The 21,434-nt window shown below is 39.2% G+C and overlaps 1 protein-coding gene across 3 annotated transcripts in view; it reads right to left on the reverse strand.

Annotated features, from left to right (window-relative positions):
• Positions 1-21,140, reverse strand: part of SELENOI (selenoprotein I) — a 33,888-nt gene extending 12,748 nt beyond the window's left edge. For 2 of the 3 annotated variants that reach the window (XM_008068160.2, XM_021717307.1), the window contains exons 1-6: positions 20,945-21,140; positions 10,299-10,367; positions 9,764-9,872; positions 8,854-8,928; positions 6,285-6,547; positions 5,231-5,339 (exon numbers count right to left, since the gene is read on the reverse strand). In XM_008068160.2, the coding sequence (XP_008066351.2) occupies positions 5,231-5,339; positions 6,285-6,547; positions 8,854-8,928; positions 9,764-9,872; positions 10,299-10,367; positions 20,945-21,001 (682 nt within the window). In that variant the 5' untranslated portion in view covers positions 21,002-21,140. The remainder of the gene's footprint in view (positions 1-5,230; positions 5,340-6,284; positions 6,548-8,853; positions 8,929-9,763; positions 9,873-10,298; positions 10,368-20,944) is intronic. The other variant, XR_002482506.1, reaches the window with a different exon arrangement.
• Between the last annotated feature and the right edge of the window lie 294 nt (positions 21,141-21,434).

Below are 21,434 nucleotides of genomic sequence, written 5' to 3' on the forward strand. Positions count from 1 at the left end.
GCAGTGGCCGGGAGCGGCCACTGCACTCCAGTCTGGGCGACAGAATGAGACTCCAACTCAAAAAAAAAAATAAAAATAAAAATAAAAAAAATAGGCCGGGCTCAGTGGCTCAGCCTGTAATCCCGTGCTTTGGGAGGTCGAGGTGAGTGGATTGCCTGAGCCCGTGAATTCGAGACACGCCTGGGCAACTTGGCAAGACCTCATTTCTACAATAAATCCAAAATTAGCTGGGCATGGTAGTGCACACCTGTAGTTCCAGCTACCTGGAAGGCTGAGGCAGAAGGATCGCTGGAGCCCAGCAGGTCGAGGCTACAGTGGCCGGGAGTGGCCACTGCACTCCAGTCTGGGTGACAGAATGAGACTCCAACTCAAAAAACAAAACAAAACAAAAATAAATAAATAATAAATAAATAAAGGACATACCAACCAAAGGCAATGTATAGGTCCTACTTGTTGATTATACAAACACATCAATTATAAAGAATATTTGAGACAATCATGGAAATCTGAAAATTGACTACATACTTGGTGATATTAAGAAATTACTGTTAGTTTCATTGGTGTGATAATACTTTTTCTTTTCGAGTTGGAGTCTCACTCTGTCGCCCAGACTAGAGTGAAGTGGCTGCTCCCAGCCACTGCAGCCACGTCCCGCTAGGCTCCAGCGATCCTTCTGCCTCAGCCTTCCAAGTAGATGGAACTACAGGCGCGCGCTACCATGCCCAGCTAATTTTTGATTTATCGTGAGATGAGGTCTCACCAACTTACCCTGGCAGGTCTCGAACCCGCGGGCTCAGGCAATCCACTCACCTCAGCCTCCCAAACCCAGGCTGAGCCACCGAGCCTGGCTTGGTGTGACAATACTATTATAATTGTGTGTTTTTTAAGGAAATCCTTATAATTTAGGAAAGCAAAATATGGATGAAAAGAAATATCTGAGATTTGCTTTAAAATAATCTAAAGAGAGGAGGATGTCTGTTAATGGGGGCATAAAGAGACAGTGTGATTCATCTCACAAGTAATTATTAAAAACCAGACAAAAATAACTACTTAAATGCACCAGGAAATAGTCAAAGGCACACAGAAACTGGAGAAGCATTTACACTTGAAATTCTGGGGAACAACTCCAAGTATGTGCCTACCCTTGTCCCAGCCCAGATGGTACAAAGCCACAGTCTTCTTCACCAGCTTGTGGAGGCAGACAATATAATTTAGAGCAGCAGAGGCACTGGAAATTTAAGGGGAGTTATTTTAGAGAGCGAGAGAAACAGAAGAGTTGAGATTCAAAATCTGAGTATAAACTCTGCCCAACTTCCTGGCTGGCTGCTAAACTAAGCAAGCCAACAGGAAAACCTAGGGAACATGGTGAAAAAGAAGGCAGAAATTAGAGGAAATGCTGTCCTTGAAAGACAGAGCTGGCTCTTGGTGAGATCTGTGAGACTGCTGTGTCTTTCACTAAATGTGTTTCCAATTCATACTCAGCTTGGGCTGATTAAGGCACAAGAAGCCTTACTGGCTTAAAGTGTCAGAGGGCAGAACACGGCTGCTAGCAGAACAGCTGAAGATGCAGGATGGAAAAAGCCCAGAAGCAAGGAAACCACAGAGAGGCAAGCATCAAAATCTCAGTATCAACTTTACCTAAATCTTTAGCTGACCATTAGACACAGGGGAGACACCCAAGAGACTAGGCTAAAAAAGCTGTACTTGAAAGCACAAAATAATTAAACAGAGACATGAGCTACTATACCCCATAAAGGGACAAATTTCTCCATCTGAGTCCAAACAAGTTGAATACCTATTAGAATAAAAAACAAAAAAATCCTAGAACAAAACAGATTCTAAAGTCTCCACAAATATTATCTATAATGTCCAGTTTTCAACAACAACAAAAACTGCTAGATATACAACTAAATAGAAAAAAAAACAGTCAACAGAAACTGAATCTAAGTGGGCTGAGATGCTGGACTTAGCAAACAGACCTTAAAGCAGCTATTTTAAGTATGTTTGAAGAATTAAAGGAAAATATAGTGATAATGAATGGACAAAGAATCTCAACAGAGATTTGGAACATATAAAAAAATGGAAATTCTAGAGCTTTTGAAAAGTACAATAACTTATATGAATGATTCACTAGGCTGGGTGTGGTGGCTCATGCCTGTAATCCCAGCACTTTGGGAGGTGAAGGCGAGAAGATTGCCTGAGCTCATGGGTTTGAGACCAAACTGAGCAACATGGTGAGACTTCATCTCAACAATAAATCATAAAAAATTAGCCAGGTATGGTGGTGCATGCCTCTAGTTCCAGCTACTTGGAAGGCTGAAGCAGAAGGATTGCCTGAGACCAGCAGGTCGAGGTTGCGGTGGCCATGAGCATGCCACTGCACTCCAGCCTGGGGAACAGAATGAGACCCTGACTCAAAAAAAAAGAAAAAAGAAAGATTCACTAGACAGGCTCAACAGCAGATTGGAGATGACAGAAGAAAAAAAAAATCAATGTACTTACAGACAGATGAATAGAAATTATCTACTAGTATAAATAATAGGGAAAAAGACTAAAGAGAACTTAATGAAGCCTCAGAAAATTACCTGTAGGATAATATCAAGCACACTTGTTTAACATACACATAAGTAGACTTCTAGAAGAAGAGAAGAGGCAGAAAAAAATATCTGAAGAAATAAACTGTGACTAAAAACTTCCCATATTTAGTCAAAAATATTAGTTTACAGATCCAACAGGGCCAATAAGCTCAACAAATACCAAGAAGGACAAACAGTAAAAAACCACACCTAGGTACATCATAGTCAAACCTTTTTTTTTTTTGCGTCTCACTCCGTCGCCCAAACTGGAGTGCATGAAGTAGCATGCTCACAGCCACCACAGCCTTCACCTGTTGGGCTCAGGCAATCCTTCCACCTCAGCCTTCCAAGAGCTGGAATTATAGGCACAAACCACCATGCCCAGCTAATTTTTTGATTTATTGTAAAGACACGGTCTCACCAAGTTGCCCAGACTGGTTATGAACATAGTCAAACTTTTAAAAGCCGAAGATAATCTTTTTTTTTTTTGAGTTGGAGTCTCACTCTGGCGCCCAGACTGGAGTACAGTGGCATGCTCCTGGCCACTGCAGCCTCACCCTGCTGGACTCCAGTGATTCTTCTGCCTCAGTCTTCCAAGTAGCCAGAACTACAAGTGTATGCTACTACGCCCAGTTAATTTTGGATTTATTGTAGAGACAAAGTCTTGCCAAGTTGCCCAGGCAGATCTCGAACCCACGGGCTCAGGCAATCCACTCACCTTGGCCTCCCAAAGTGCTGGGATTACAGGCTGAGCCACCGAGCCTGGCCAATAATCTTTATCTTAAAAGCAACAAGAGAAAAATAGCACATGACATATAGAATGCCACAGATGTATACGCTGAATCAGAAACAACAGATGTCAGAGGATATTAGAATAATACACAAAATGCTGAATGAAAAATTAAGTCAAAATCAATACATTTTCACAGAAGTAAAAACAAAATATACTGCTACCAAATCTGCACTATAAAAAATCTTAAAAGAAGTTCTTACACTTCTGTAAAAGAATACCATATGGTAAGTCAAATATATAAAAAGGAATGAAGTATAGCAGAAATGGAAACTATGTGGGTAAGTAAAATAGATTAGATATTATAAAATAACTCTGGGCTTAGAGAGTAGTGGCGCATTTGAAAAAAAGATTGACACTGGTATTGAAAACTGTTGAAGCTGGATGATGGAATATAGGGATTTATATATAAAAGTAGAAATACTTCAAAGACTATAGATGGTCACATTTTTTTCACAATAAAAAGGGGGAAAAATGAGAAGAGGAATCCTGCTTTCTACTTTGTTGTACTCAAGGAAGGCAACCTTCCATAATAGCCAACAGAAACCACTCCATCTATTCTCAGCCTTTCATCATCCCTCTCCTCACACTGAGCTCTAGTACACCCCAACCAACACACCACCATCAATTTTATCAGCAGAAACTAACCTGCTTAGGTACTAACATCCTTCTCTCCATTTGTATTTGCTCAAATTTAGTATTGGGAAAGTTGGTTTATTTATATAGAACCCCACAGGTTTTGTTTTATTTCAAACAGAAGAATTCACATAAACTTATAAGTTATGAAGAAAATTATGTGCCTATTAAAATACTATTTAACATTCAAAAATATGTCTCACATATCAGATAATTTTGTCTTACCTTTAAATTTAACATTCAATGTAAAATGCAGCAAGCCTGCCATGGGACAAGCTGCTTAAATCAAAAGATTCACTACATGGTGGAAGAAAAATAATCTTTTCAAGGTAAAGAAATAACAGCTTATACAGATACCAAAAAAATAAACATTTGGTAGATTGCAGAGTGGCTCCTAAAATATGTGCAGTCCAAAGCCAAAGTAAAAGGACCAAACCACTACTTTTCTAGAAGCCAATGCTTAATACATTATCTTCTCAACAGTTTTCTTACCTAATTCCCATTCCATTGCCAAAGTTCACAAATAGAAAGAGATAAGGTTATATTTTATCTAAGAGAACAGAGCACAAGGCATAGTCCACATGTATGCCTTTTTACTTCTACAAAGGTCCTTAGTACCACTCCTAGTATCCAAAACAATCACCCAGATTCCTCTTCCTCTTTGCCTCTTCCCTTCCAGTAACACTCTCCTCTACTCAGTCAATTATCCTATAGATACTCTCCCACTCCTGGCTAAAACCAAAAGGGAACTGTTACCACTATCAAAAATCTTTAACTACCATTTAGTGGGATAAGAAGGAGAGTATCTGAGAGGGATAGGGACTTAATTTTTGGAGTGGCTATACTATAAAATAATGTCTATGTTTTATCTATTCTATTTCACATAAACTAATAATCTTCAACTTTAAGACAAGTATGAAACCTATACCAAATGGCACCTAAAATGTGGATTCTCCAATACAGGCTAGACTAATTTGAATAGTTATTTTACCAGGTTTGTGTGATCTATTTTGGTATTTCCATCTGATCAGAAAAAATTTGGTGTTGAACAAACAAAACAAAACCAAGAGACCTTCTTTCCTTAAAGGCTAGGTTGAAATCCTAGAGTTGTGGGTTGTTCTGTTTGCTGGAGGTTTGGAGGTAGAGGGGTTGATGTTTGTTATAGTCAAACACTGTCTTTTGATAACAAAGTGATGGTTAAAACAGGCTTCAACATGGAGCTTCTTACCAATAATCATTGTAGTGAATAGGTCTCTATATAAGAAATTAAACAGGAAAGGTTCATACCAGGCCTCAACTCCCACAACCGCAGTCACTATGTAGACAAAAGAAATAGTCTGAAAGGAAAATGCAGACAAAAGCATAAAGAAGCATTAACAGCTGGAAAGATATGGAGTCAATAACGCTTTATGCAACATTAAGTCTAGTCAAACAATTTTAGTAAAAGCAAGAAGTATGCTTAAATTTGGTATATGGCAAGTCTTCTTCTCCTTAAAAATATTTTTTAAGCCAACAGTGATATAAAATAACTAAGTTCTAGACAGAGCAAGCAAATGGACATCATTTGGAGCACTTCAAATGCAACTCATAAATTAGTTAAGTCATAAGATGATTCAATTTGCCCATCCAACCACTTCCTTCAACAAGACACACTCCAACTTCTGATTTTCTTAATGGAGGCTTAGGTGCAATTGGGCAAAATGGCAACACGAAAAGCTAAGATCCAAAGGCAGGGAGAGTTAATGGCAAGCCTATGAAAGTAAGAGAAAGAAATTTCTCTACTCACTGAAAAGTTGGCACTGAAGACAAAAAGCCAACGATTTAATTGTACATGTATATCTTTACAAAATCAACAGTTCAAATGAGTAAAGATTTAATAAAATTTAAAAATTATTAAATTTTTGGTGTAATCATGGCATTGTGATTATGTTTTTGCAAAAGAAGCTCTTCTCAATAAGAGATACATAGTAAAACATTCACAACATATTATCAGGATTTCCTTTAAAATTGAGAAGAGGGCTGAAGGAGGATATATATGAAACTAGACTGGCTATGGGTTACTGATTGCTGAAGCTAAGTAACAGGTACATAAGGGTTCGCTATTCTACTCTGCTTTTTATATGTTTGAAATTTTCCATAAATAAGTAAAAGTAAAATAAAATAAATTTAAAGTGCACATTGGTGTTAATCAAAAAAGCCTAAGCACAATACAGAAGGAATGACAAAAACTTTCCAGAAACATCATGGCAATGTTGAAAATTTAAGGCAGAACACATACTTACCACCTGGCTAATGTCATATCCCCAAGGCAGGAAAAGAATCCCTGTGTTATACTTTTCCCAGTGGGACAAGATGAAAGAGAACAAAACTACCCATAATAGGAAATAAAGGACAAAAACACTGACACCAGTTGATCCTCGTCCAAAAATCGAATACACAGTTACAACAAAGTAAACACATGACCAACTATCCAGGCCATGGTCAAAAAGCTCCCCTAAGGGAGTGCTAGAATTGGTTCTACGAGCTTGCTTTCCATCCACACCATCTGCAACAAAAACACATAGAACAGTAAAAGTTCAACATATGTCTTCTTTAATAAACTGAAAGAAAAAAACAAAATAAATCAGCATATCACAGGAATGGTATGTACAGCTACTAGCCAGCACTATGAAAATCTTATCTTTAATTCCCATAATTCAAAGATTTCAGAAATAAAATTTCTCAAAGTTTAGTCTAAAAATCAAAATATTTTATATTATACTAAATGGTGTCAACTTTAGATCTTAGAAAGAAGCACTCTAGTTGGACTCTGAATACTTCCAATTCTGCCTAGCAATTGGGTTGTTCTACTAAGCACAAATTCTCAAGCCTCCAGAAAACAATCAATTATATTTTATTATTCATTACAATTTATCTAACCTCTCCTTATTCTAAGATCCAAAGTACTTCAATCATAACACTTATTTTCATTCTGTTTGAATTTACAGTCACTTCTTTACAGATTTACTGCCTCCATAATTGTAAGTGCTTTCAGAAAATACACAGTAGGTGCTCAGCAAATATAATAATTAAATTTATTGCAACTACAATGCACTATTCTTGGTGCCATATAGACTGTAAGAATCTTCGAATAAACTAAGATTGTGCTCTCAAAGTGTTTACAGTTGAAGAGGGAACAAAGCACGATAATTAAAGTCTGGTATGTCACAAACCATAAAAGCACACAGCAAAGGGAAAAGTTCCCTTTGGGCTAAAATAATCTAGAATGGCTTTGAGCAAGATGAAATCTGAGTGGGGGACATAAAAAATGAGTTGGATTTCAGGAGCTAAGAGATAAAGGAGCATGCCATTTCAAGAGGAGGGAATGCTTTCCCATATTCTTTTAGACCTCACTGATTTCTTCCTTCTCCAAACTCTTGCAGCTCTGGTCATCCACCACATCAGCACTGAATTATGTAACAGTGTTTGTTGTTGCTGTTGTTGTTCATTTGTTTTTTGTTTTTTGTAGAGATAGGGTCTCACTTTACTGCCCAGGCAAGTCCTGAAGTCCTGGGCTCAAACAATCCTCCCGTCTCAGCCTCCCAAAGTGCTAGGATTACAGGTGTGTGTCACCACACCCAACCTAATGTGGCAGGTTATACTGGTTTTTTGAAAACAAGTCATTTTTATCTGAAAAGATCTTAGCAACTTGAAGTTAGACGTTGCTATTTTACTGCATTTTAAAATGATTTACTGAGTACTTACTTTGTGTTAAGCACTGTTCTCAATACTGGGGATACAGCAGTGAACAAAACAGTATTCCTCTCACAGAACTTAACAGTATAGTTAAGCCAGGCTCGGTGGCTCAGCCTGTAATCCCAGCACTTGGGAGGCCAAGGAGAGGGGATTCCCTGAGTCTGCAAGTTCGAGACCAGCCCAGGCAACTTGGTGAGACCTTGTCTCAACAATAAATAAATAAATAAAGTAGCCAGGCATGGTAGCACACACCTCTAGTTCTGTCTACTTGGAAGGCTGAGGTGGCAGGATAGCCAAAGCCCAGCAGGTTGACGCTGGGGTGGCCATGAGCATGCCACTGCACTCCAGTCTGGGCAATGGAGTGAGACTCTGACTCAAAAAAAAAAAACAGTATAGTTAAAACAGACAAACAACCAACAAGTAGGCAAGTAAATAGATAACATGCTATATAGTTTTAAGTGCTATGGAGAAAAAGCAGGGAAGGAGAATAGAAGAACACAGAACAAGCCAGGCAGATAATCCCAATGAAAGGCACTGATGTCAAAATAAACAGTATGGTCTAGTACAATACACTTCCCTGACTACTCTCTCTACCAAAAAGAAATTGATCACTTCCTTATTTGACCTCCTACTGTGTTCGACTATAGTATCTCTCTATTTTGTCACTGTTTGATGTTAGTATTGCTTCCAAAAATTAAGCAAAAAATATTTTTTGCTAAGGGCAAAATGATAAATATTTTAGGCTGTGTGGGCCATACAGTCTCTATTGCAACTACTCAACTGTGTCTTTATTAGAGGAAAGTAGCCACAGACAATATATAAAGCAAAGAGCATAGATGTGTTCCAGTAAAACTTTACTTACAAAATAGGCAATGGACCAGATTTGGTCCACAAATAGTAGTAGTTTGTCAACTCCTACCTTATTCTGTGAATATCTAGCAATGAATGACAATATTTTTCACAGAGAAACTCAAAAACATATTAATCCATTTGAACAGGATACTGATAAATCCTAGCCAAAATGAATTAAGCAGAAGAGAAAATGTTAACTTAGTATGTGGCTTCCTTGCTAATTCAGCAGTCACTGACTAAAGTAAGTATTTACCAGTTTCTTACCTAGAGTATAGGCTACGAAGTTCAAGATGCCCACTACAATCCAAACCCAATCAGGTACATGCTTGTGACCTGGTGCTGAAAAGGAAAGCAACTAAGATTTTAATACAGTTCAACTAAGTACAATCGCCCTTAGTCAGTAAATACTGACAAAGAGAAGCTATTTGTTAATTAGAGGATAAAGTACTTTACAGTCTATTTTTAATGCAGAACTAGGTAAATACTAATATATATCAGGATCCCTGACAAAACCAGAAAGGTAACGTCTCAGCCCCTCATAGATAGTAAGCAGCAACTGGTTGTGGGACAGAATAAAGACAGAACAGGTGTGAGAGAAGATGTTGGAACAGAGGGTGGAACCAGCTCCAAAAGTTCTGCCTGCTTCTCTTCCCCCAAAGGGTCCAGACTTAGCAATAAATATTTAATGTCTAAGAACCATTGTCAGAGGAAACTGAGAGTTGCTAAAGGCAAGCAGGGATACTAAGCAAGGGCAGAAAAGATCACATTCCCTTTAGAAGAAAGGGGTTTTTCTTCCATGCCTAGAAAAGGGGAAGAGGTGTTCTTGGAATTGACAAGTATGTTGGGCCCTGCTTGAATTCATTTTTAGGCAAAATTTCACAGTCTTAATTTTCCATCTTCATGTAAACCCAGTAATTTTGATTTTGTCAAAAATCTCATTGCTTTTTACACAGCATAAGTTAATATTATGTTTCTAAAATGTAATGGAAATATATAAATAACATTGTGAAAACAAAACTTAGCTTTTATGTACAATTCTGACATCTAATATACAATTACAATATCTGAAACTTTTCAGAAATACAAGCATTTAATAGAACCAGAAAATAACCAACCACATCTCATTTTTCTCTACTTAAACATTTTAAATTTTATATTAAAGCAATATTCTTACCTGAAGCATAAAAGTCAGGATCAAAGTATGCCATAAGTAGAAAATTGAATACAACCAGCAGAAAGCCAGAAAAAGTTATCAGATTGGGAGCCAACCATGTAGGAAATACCTGTATTTACAAAATAATTATAAAATAATCAAAGCAGAGGAATCTGTGTCCATTATATATTACAATATACAAAGCTAAATCAAAAAAGCTATACATTTGGAAGCTCATATGCAGAAGATATATACAGTAAGAAATAAACCATAAGCTCCATTAGCATTTTTCTTCTGTCCTGTATATCTTAAATAATTCTGTTATCAGCAACCTTTTTTAATCATAGCATTACATTTGTTTGAGAAAATTTTAAAAGACATTTTACAACAATGATACATCCTAAAGTATAAACTTAGATTTCAACAGTGAGATAAATCAAAATGTATGTGACTAAGGAAAGGAAGAATGTGTAGTTTTTCTAGAGATGCATCTACAACACTGCATAAAATAAAATTTACTAAAACAAAAAGTACACATCTATTAACTATATCTTACCTTTACTATAGTGTTCCAAAATGGATGCATGACATACAGAGAAAGTGGATTGGTATCCACAGCACTGTACTGTTAAGAAATGAAATAAAATATTCAGTTATTCTTTGCCATTAACAAATAAAATAATATTTTCCAAATGAAAATAACAGTACATGCAGGCACAGTGGCACATGCATATAATCCCAGCTACACAGGAGGCTGAGGTAGGAGGATCACTTAAGCCCAGGAGTTCTATGAGACCAGCTGGGCAACATAGCAAGACCCCACCTCACAAAGAAAGGAAGTTAAGAAAGAAAGGGGAAGAAGGAGGCAGAGAGGAAAGAGTACAAAAATAACACGGAGAATACATCTATTTATATGATATCCTCATATGAATAACAAAACAGAGTAGCAATATAAATGGGGCAAAGACTGTCAAGTATAACCAGATATTACTTTTAGAGGGGGAGAGAAGGGTCACAGGGGAAGTCTAAAGATCAACCCCAAATCACAGAGTTAATCAAACAGTGGTTGTTTCATTTGCACATACTCATCCAGAGTCCAAATCACCAAGATAAGCACTGGACTCATCCTTCCCTCTCAATCAATTTTTATATTACAGTGTTTCAGTAGAAAAATTTATATTGCTTACATGTTCTCACTTACATGCAGGATCAGTAAACCGTACACTATATGTATTGAAACACCACAAACCTCCTTTATTCCTCTCTACTTACAGCAATCTAGTTATTTTTTCCCCTTGATATCATTACTTACACTTAATTATGTGACCTTGGGGAAGTTACTTAACCTCTCTGCCTTAGTTTCTTCCCCTGTAAAATGAGTATAATAGCCCTTACCTCAAAGGATTGTCATAAGGATTACGTAAGTTATGTCAAGTGCTTAAAACAGTACCTGGCCCACATTAAGTGCTATATAAGTATTAGCTATTATTACTAAATAAGTCTTAAGTGTTGAGTCCCAAAGGAATGATAAATCTCTATATAGCAGGAAACTAGATTGCATAAATAAGCAAAGGAAGACAAAATAAGTTAGGGTTGGGTGGTAATAGAGCTCATTCCTCAATTATTCAGCTAATTAGAATTCAAAGGAAATTTAACAGATATGTGTATATAAATATGAAAAACCTTAAGAGTCATGCTGATAACTTATTCCTCTGACATACACAGTAGTATTTGGCATGTAGGAAGCAGTCCACTAGGTATGAGGAAGAAGAGATACAAAACTGGTAATAGACAGTTTCTGCCCTCAGGGAGTTCAAAGTATTATCTGGACTAATATTATCTAATTCATCCATCTGACATTTAAATAATGTTATACTAGCCAAGTGTCTGAAGAAGTTTTGGTTATGTTTTGTATTTATGCCTAGTATATATACAAAATAAGTAGTCATTTGAGCATCTAATTTTATTAAAGTCATAATTAAAGATCAAAATTTCATTCTGAATGTTTATAAATTTGCAAGAAAAACCTTCAGTGTTTCAAGACTTAAAAGTGTGATGGGGCCAGGCTCCGTGGCTCAGCCTATAATTCTAGCACTTTGGGAGGCCAAGGTGAGTGGATTGCCTGAGCCCACAGGTTCGAGACCAGCCCTGACAACTTGGTGAGACCTCGTCTCTACAATAAATAAAAAATTAGCCAGGCATGGTAGTGCGCACCTGTAGTTCCAGCGACTTGGAAGGCTGAGGCAGAAGAATCGCTGGAGCCCAGCAGGTCGAGGCTGCAGTGGCCGTGAGCATGCCACTGCACTCCAGTCTGGGAGACAGAGTGAGACTCCAACTCAAAAAAAAAAGTATGATGGAACCAAAAAGCAAATAAATAGAGAATGTTTAAAATACTGCTAGCAAAGAATCAATGAGTAAGTCAAATGTTTGAAGAACTCCATGTCTGAGGTTCTTTCATTTCTCTAACTCATTTTGACTAAGATGGGATAATTGAGACAAAAGATCTGAGACAGACAGTAGTAAAAAATGATGATGCTGGGTGTGGTGGCTCACACCTATAATCCCAGCACTTTGGTAGGTAGAAGCCAGAGGACTGCCTGAGTCCAGGTATTCGAGACCAGTCTGGGCAACTTGATGAGATCTCGTCTCTACAATAAATAAAAAATTAGCCAGGCATGGTAGCGCATGCCTGTAGTTCCAGCTACTTGGAAGGCTGAGGCAGAAGGATAACCTGAGCCCAGCAGGTAGAGGCTGTGGTGGCAGTGAGTATGCCACTGCACTCCAGCGTGGGCAACAGTGTGAGACTCCTACTCAAAAAAAGAAAGAAAGAAATGATGCTGGACAGTGCAGCTTGCTGCTAGTGGTCAGAGTTATAAGCCATGAAACTGCATCCAGACTTTCAGGAGATGCCTATTTAAATTAGTACAGTAGTCTCCCCTTGGCCAAGGATGGCTGCACTTCATCTATGGTAAACCATGGTTGGAAAATAGGTGAACAGTACATAAAGGTATTTTGGGAGAGAGATCAAATTCATGTAATTTTCATTAAAGTATATGGCTATAATTGTTGTTTTATTATCCTTGGTATTATCCTTGGTTTCATGTATCCACTGGAGATCTTGGAACATACCCCCCATGGATAAAACTTTCAACTTTCACCTGTAGGATACTCTCCAGTTTACAGAGCCTTTTCACATAATAGACATCACTCCACTGGAACCTCTGCAGAATAAAAGAGTTCTAAACTGACCCTGAATTTGTCTTCAGACTTGTGGACCTGAAACCAATATGAATCACTAAAGGTTGCCGATGACAAGGTAAGCAGGCCCTGGAATCCTCTGCGTCAAAAAATCTGCACCCAGAACCATGTGATATAACCAGCAGGTCAGATTAAACTAGAAAAATCACCCATTTCCAGCCTGCCATCTACTGCAAAGAACGAAAGTTGTAAGAAATCCTGATCAGAAGAAAACGGTTTAAGATATCACATGAATACTTAATACAGTGCACAATGTAACTGTACAATGTTCTCAATTCAACCATTTGCTGAATGAGTCTCATTCAGCAGCTTTCCATAATTTTAACGTAGATCTAAAATAAGGTCTTCAACAAATGGTACTTTGATTTGAAAAGCTTCTCTTTCTAAATTCTGAAGCTTTAACACTAAATGTCTACTTCAGGAAACCAGTAGTAGCATGAAACAAGAAAGCCAGTTTACTCAATCAGATTTCAATTATTTGACATTCAATAACAGTTGATGATCTCAAACATAGCAAGAAAAATTAACATGAGATCACAAAAGTCAGCAAACAATAAACCTAAAGAAAACTCTGTGCACTAGTCTTACACACCTGAGTATTTTCCAAGGTCATATATCACTCACTATAAACTAAGAAACTTTAAAATATTTTGTGAATCAATAGGAGGAAGAATGATTTAAATTCTCCATGTGCATAAAAAAATAAACAAAATACAAACTTTTAAAGATGCTAAACTAGATTTAGGTTATTTGTTAACACCTGTTAAATTTTCCATCTGGAATGTTTTAGCATATACCAGAAAACCTCAACCAGGTTAGATAATCCAGTTAAGACGTAGTGTAACTTGCATGGCTCTACAAACTATGGATCACAATAAGTTAGTACCCTTGAAGAAAGCTTGAGGATCACAGCCTGAGTTTGAGAGAATCATTCCAAGGCAATAACTTCAGAACCACAAGAGTGCTCAGAGGATGTATAACCTAACATACCACTACTGTCATCTAAGAGAATAGATAAAACAGTTATTCAGTCTCTTTTTAAATGCCTCTGGTTACCAAAAACCAAAAACAATCAGTAATTACTTCCAGAAGCAACTCAACCCAAAATTAATACAATTTTTCTATATACTAGCAAAATCCTCCCGACACCCTATATTTTCTATCCTGTTTTCATTTTGCTCCACAAAACTAAGCAGGTAAGGGGTCTAATTTTTCTTCTAAACAGTCCTTCAAATATCTGAAGACAGCTCTCCCTGTCACACCTAAATCCTTTCTTCATCTGTTTTCATATTCTTTTTGCAGCTCCTCTTTCACCATGGTTTGAAACTCCTTCATCACCTAGGTCTAGTTCAGACAAGGGACTGCAGTTTTTTATGTAAAGCATTGGACAGTAAATACTTTAGGCTTTGTAGGCCATATGGTCTCTGTTACAAATATGTAACCGTGTCATTGACACAAGAAAGCTGTCACAGAAAACATGTAAACAAATAAGCATGGCTGTGTTCAAACAAAACTTTATTCACAAAAACAGGTGGTCTGGGAGCTTTAGGTTGACAGGCCCTGCTTCAGACAATCCATTCTGTTGTTAAGTCAATACAAACACGTGATTCAGGGCAAAAGGGATATTTTGGGCAATGTATGAGTAGAAATAAGAACACGATGGATGATAAGCCCCTCTTCCTCAACAACTCACAATGCTCAAGTTATTAATTTCCTGTAGCAACAAAATCATACTACAGACTTACATACAACTTCACAGTCATCTGAATCCCTCAGGGCTTTCTTACATGAACTGCTAAGCCATCTCTCTCTATACTAACAATGAAATTGACTATTGGAACATAAGAGCAAGGCTACATCTATTAGCTTACATTTCATCTTACCAAAGTAAACTGATTTTCTATCCTCTACAGATTTCTTCTGATCCTGACATAGTTATCCAAGAAAACAGATATACCTCCCAAAACTCTCAGCATGCAAATCTGGTCGTGCAAAGAATATCTTCACTTAAGTCTCTGTAAATAAGCAAATTATGGTAGAACTTTTAAACATTTCCTTCAAGACTGCTAATAATTTTTTAATTATTTAATAATATTTTATTTTGTCGAGCAAAATGAAAATAGGATAATTTTTCTTTTTTTTTTTTTTGAGTTGGAGTCTCACTGTCACCCAGACTGGAGTGCAGTGGCCGCTCCCGGCCACCACAGCCTCGACCTGCTGGGGCTCCGGCGATCCTTCCGCCTCAGCCTTCCAAGTAGCTGGAACTACAGGCGTGTGCTACCACACCCCGGCTAATTTTTTTGATTTATTGTAGAGATGAAGTCTTGCCTGCCCAGGCGGGTCTCGAACCCACAGGCTCAGGCAATCCACTCACCTCAGCCTTCCAAAGGCGCAGGATTACAGGCTGAGCCACCGAGCCCGGCCAGGATAATTTAATAATTATTGTTATTTAATAATTTTTATCTGGGAGCAGAATTCTATGTCATCTACAGCAATAATGTCTATCTTACCCACGTGAAAATATTTTCATAAAGTCTCAGTGAAATTCAGAATTACCTTCGATAATATTTTACCAAATATCAGAAAGTTTCAAAACTCTATTTTTAGAAAGACAGGAGTCTTGCTCTGTCACCCAGGCTGAAGTACATTGACACAATCATAGCTCGCTGCAGCCTCTAAGTCCTCCTCTCAAGCAATCCTGCCTCAGCCTCCTAAATACTGTAGTTAAAACTGACAGGCACATGACACCACACTCAGCCAATCAAAACCTTTTAAAACTTCAATCCAAGTCAAGAAATAAGCAGAGTTCATTCTACATTCATTCAGTGAGTCAACAAATATTCATACGTGAGTGCCTATGATGTTGCCATTGCAAGGACTGTGCTAGACCACTAGGAAGAGAATGGTGAACAAGATCGAAATGTTTCCTGTGCTCACCAAGTCTACAGTCTAGTACAAGATAGATGGTGAGCAAGAAAACAAGTAAATAATCACAAGTTGTGCTAAATACTATGAAGGAAATACACAAGGTATTGTACATGAGAACAAGCGGACAGAAACACAGGGAAGAAGGTCATATGAAGAGAAGCCAAGACTGGAGTTATGCTGCCAAAGCCAGGAAGCGAGGAGCCACCAGAAGCTGAAAGAGGAAAGGAAGTATTCTCCCTAGAGCTTTTGGAGCATGTGTGGGCCTGCCAAATATCTTGACTTTCTAGACTTCTGGCCTCCAGACTATGGGAGAATACATTTCACATTTCTGTTGTTTACAGTCACCCAGTGTGTGATAATTTTTATGGCAGTCCTAGGAAGCTAAAAAAGATGGTGACCTACCCAAAAAAAAGAAGAGGACAAGCAGGCCAGGGAGTGTGCCTAGTCAGAATAGTCAGAGACAGCTTCTCTAAGAGGAGCATTTAAGCTGAGTCTGGAAAACGAGAAGACAGGTAAAGAACGTATGAGACATAACAGAGTGAAAGAAGGCAGACACTCAAAAGAACATGCTTTTATTGATTCTACTCCTCTGAAGTTCAAAAACAGACACATTAATTTATGGCTAAAGAAGTCATAATAGTATCTTGGTGAGAGGGACTGAATGGGGACCTTCTGAGGTACTAGAAATAATTCTGTATCTTGAGCCAGGTGGTGGGTATATATGTGTGGTATATGTGTATGTAAAAGTTCATTAAATAATACACTTAAGCTGGGTTCAGTGACTCACACTGGTAATCCCTTTGGGAGGCTGAGGTGGGAGGATTGCTTGAGCCCAGGAGCTTGAGACCAGCCTGAGCAACATAGCAAGACCTCATCTCTATGAACAGAATAGAAAAATTAGTCAGGCATGGAGGTACCTGCCTGTAGTCCCAACTATTTGAGAGGCTGAGGCAGGAGAACTGCTTGAAGCCAGGAGTTCCAGGCTGCAGTGAGCTGTGATTGCGCCTCTGCACTCCAGCCTGGGCAACCAGAGTGAGACCCTTGACTCAAAAAAAAAAAAAAAATTATATACTTAAGATCCAAAAGTATTAAATTATTTCTATATCATTTTTACCAAAAAAGAGATAAAGATTATATAGCCGGGTACGGTGGCTCATGCCTCTAATTCCAGTACTTTGGGAGGCTACCGAGGAGGCTGAGGCAGAAGGATCACCTGGGCCCAGAAAGTTGAGGCTGCAGTGACCCGTGAGCGTGCCACCGCACTCCAGCCTGGGTGACAGAGTAAGACTCTAAACCAATAAAGGCCTTTTCTCCTACTTACCAACATTAACCTGGTAATACACAATCCCCAACTTAGAATGATTTCACTTAAGATTTTCCAAGTTTCAAAGGCACAAAAGCAACAAGCATTCAGTAGAAAGTACAATTTTCTCCTGCGATGACAGGCAGCACAACGCCATAACTCCAAGTCAGTCATGCAATCGCAAGGGTAAACAACCGATCTGCTACTGTGTTGCCAGATGATATCGCCCAACTGTAGGCTAATTAATGTAAATGTCCTGAGAATGTTTAATGAAGGCTAGGCTAAGCTACAGTGTTAGGTAGGTTAGGTGTATTAAATGCATTTTCGATTTGCATGAGTTCACCGAGAACATAACCCCATCATACACAGAGAAGCATCTGTACTGGAGCTATTCAGTGTTCATCTTTCTAAACTGAGCTCTGCCTTCACCTCCATTCCCTCTGAAGCCTTTCTCAGCTCTAACCCCCACTCTCTGGCAGCTACTTTTCTCCTCTCCCATAGCATCCAGCACTTACCTAACCGCGCTTATTAACTATTTATAACTGTTTATTCACATGTCCATATGCCACCAAACTGAGTTATTTGAAGGCAGGAATTTCAGCTTAGCTTGATTTTGCAGCTCCTATGCTGTGCCTGACACTGAGTAGATCCTCAATAAATGCCTGTTGAATAAACAATCAAACTGTATATATACTAGTAAGGTCAAGGGCCAGATTCCAGTTCTTTATCTCTGCCATCAAGATGCAGAACTCTCTTTGCAACCTCTCAATTGTAACACTAATAAATTTGCAATTATCATGAGTCCTATAATCAGATTATAGTTGACAGTCAATTAACTACTGTAACAGCAGAAGCCAATTCATCATGAAATTATATTCTTTAAACCAAACAAGGTATTTTACAGAACACTGTTTCTGAAGCAAAATGATACAATTTGAAACTAGCTGTTACACTATCAATTAAAACTCTGCCTTCCCTAGGTCAGATGAGGCAAGCCACAGTAGCAGTTTCACCCTTAGGTGGGGAAAAATCCCTCAACTACAAAGACCTGTGCGAAAGAAAGGATGGGCAGAGGAATATGTCTCATGAGGTTGAAATCTCACAACATAATGGTCTGAAGTTATGTTAGTTAATAAACAAGAGAGAACAATGGTAGTTAAACCCCTTACATCTTCACATTCAAAATACAAAAGCATCCTTCCAATATCCAGACTCACAACTCCTTTTACCATACTTCCAAAATGGTTTATATTCTTTATATTCCTTTACACTTTCATTCCTTCAATACTTACAGAGCACCTACTCTGTTCACATACTGTGCTAGACATTGGTCATACTGAGCAAGAGAGCTATAGGCCCATCTCCCAAAGCTCAAGTTCTAACAGAGAAAGCATTCAACTAATTATTCAACTGTTTGATATTAACTGTATCAAGTAACACAACAGAGAATATAAGTGTTGAGACTATACAACACAGGCTCTATCCCCTGCTTTCCTCTGTACTGAAAATCCATTATTTTATAGTTTCTTACTACAGATACCTAATTACCACTCTACATGTGCACCCCTTTCAGCAGTTATTCTGTATAACTGCCAGGTTTCCAACTGTAGTTCTCAAATATACCTCTAAGGAAGATAAAGAAATTAAACTAGTTCAAAAGTAATTTTTCCACCAGCTGCTTTTATAGTATCAGTTTTTCTTTATGTGTCTTTACTGTATTATAGTCACACTAGGGAATACAAATCTCCTTTCAGTGTTTTGAGTCCTTACTCATTTATGGGGGGAGGTTGTTTTAACTCAAAAAACATTTGTAAAGCATTTACCATCTGAAGACAACACAAGGGGAATGCAAGAAAAGATCTGTGGGTGCAATTCACATTTCACCAAAACCAACCACATGGATTTTCCCTTTGAATATCCATAGATTCACAATTTTTAATATGGATGCAGTATTAAGAACACCCTACCAGAAAAATGTTAAGATTACAAATGTGTTCTTTAAAAAAAAAAAAAAAAAAGACTCATTATAATAACATCAACAAACTATATTTTAGTGGACACTGAACATTTGCTAAATCGACCTTTGTTTTCCAGGATGACAGGAAATCTGTTGTCAGACACAGGAACTGGGTCAGATAATGAAGAGCGAAAAAAGATCGAAACAGAAAATTACATTAAATTTCTGGTAATTAGGACCCCTATCTAGTTGAAAACAGAAACCTAGGGACAATTCCTTATAAGAAAAAAATTCCCTATTACAGACACAGCTACCAATGAAACAGTTTTTCTATTGGCACTTTGAAAGTCAGTCCCGAGTAAGGAAATGTTTTGTATGTAAATATTTAAAGTGCAGAACAAAAGGGGCAAAACAGGTTATCTGGTTTAATAACTTCTGAAATAAAGTTGTAAAGCCCTGAGTTACCAAAACAATATAGGCCTCTTTCCACTTAAAATTGTAAGACAAGTCATCACCTCAGTTCAGAATGGTATGACACAATATTATTTGAAAGTAGAAAAACATACTATATGGCCTACGGTCCCTTACAATTTTTTTCAATTCCAGTTAAACAAAATCCATCATGATTTTTTTCAGTTTTTCATTCATTCCCAAATGTTTATTGGGTGCCTAGCAAGCACACAACTAGCACTGTGCTCAGGCCATGGTGGTCCATAAGACAAATCTAATCACCTAGGCATTATACTCTAATAGGGACACACACTAAAGCAGCAATCCCACAAAAGAACAGACAGCACACTGAAGGGAGAAAGGAGTACTTAGGGAAGACTTCTCTGAGAAATCAACAATAAAGCTAAGATGTAAAAATGAACAGGTAACAGCAAGGATGAAGGGTTAAAGCCCACATTTCAGGCTTGGACGCCTGGACGTCGGCGGAGTCATTCACTGGTAAGCGAAGAGTGACGGAGAACCGGATTTGGAGGTAAGTTAACAAACTCCCATTTACTGGGGGTCCCATTACGTGCCAGGCACTATTCAAATCCTCCTCATTCTGCGCGGTGGAAACTCTTGTTACCAGTTTACAAACATACAAGAGGAACGGAGTGGGGCTAAACGGACGGGCCCAAGGCGAAATCAAGAAATGCGACTTCGGAATACATGTACTCCAAGGCCCGCGCTCTTTCCACTACACAGCTCCTTCCCATGTCCATGCATTTCATCTGGCAGCTGCAGCGGAAAGGAAGGACGCCTCTTCCCGGGAGCACAAGTGGAGGCACCAGCAGGATGGCCTCAGTAAGCCGCTCCCCCTCCCGGGCCTCATCGGCCCAGGGATCGTCTCCACCACCGAAGTTGCATGCAAGAAAGGCGTGTAGAAACTTCATTACAATGAAGACAATTAAGACACTACAGAAGAAACTGCATCTTTTCGAGGGACTTAAAATCAATAATACATAAGTTTAAAAAAAAAAAAAGAAAGAAAGAAAGGAAAAAAGGAAGGGAATTCCCTCGCTCCGCTATCATCGAGCGCTCTCCAAGGAAAAGGAAATCTCCCCGGCGGGTGCCGAGGAGGGGCAGCGGGCCTAGGGTGTTCCCACGCTCCCCGACCTGCATCCCCAAGACTCGCAGGACCCCGGGAGGAACGCCCGCCAGCCCGCCGGGAGCCACGCGGCACAAGGTGACATGGACCGCGCCAGCCCCTCAAGCCGCCTGGGCGAGGCCGGGACGAGGGAGAGGGGCGTCCGCCGACCCGCGCTACCTTGTACTTATCAAAGCCAGCCAGCTGCTCCGCGCTCACGTATTCGTAACCAGCCATGACGACCCGAACACCGAGCGCCCACTCGGCAGCGACTCTCCGCGACCAGACAGCGAAAAGAGCTCCACACGGACTGGGCAAAGCTGGGAAGGACCGAGCTGCCAAAGGCGGCTGGAGAGCCGCGCTCCGCCCACCGCGCACGCGTAGCCGCCTCAGCCACTTCCGCTGCCTCTCAGCGCGCAAGCGCAGCCCCCTCTTCTCCCCGCCCGCCGAAGGAGGATCGCTAGCCCGCTAGCGCGGCCCGCCCCCCGACGCCGTCGCGGTCCAATCGACGTGGATCAGGCAACACTAAGTCCCGCCTCCCAGCTGTCTCCGTCGCTTCATTCGCTAGCGTCAAAATTGGTGAGCTGAGGTAAGGCAAGAGAGGAGGTGAAAGGTCATTTTCCCAGCGGGCTTTGCTCCTCGTCCCGGGAGAAGGCTACGGGTATTCCCT

This window comes from Carlito syrichta, unplaced genomic scaffold, assembly GCF_000164805.1.
Source record: "Carlito syrichta isolate Samal-C Ts95f unplaced genomic scaffold, Tarsius_syrichta-2.0.1 Scaffold107969, whole genome shotgun sequence".
NCBI classification, from domain to species: Eukaryota; Metazoa; Chordata; class Mammalia; order Primates; family Tarsiidae; genus Carlito; species Carlito syrichta.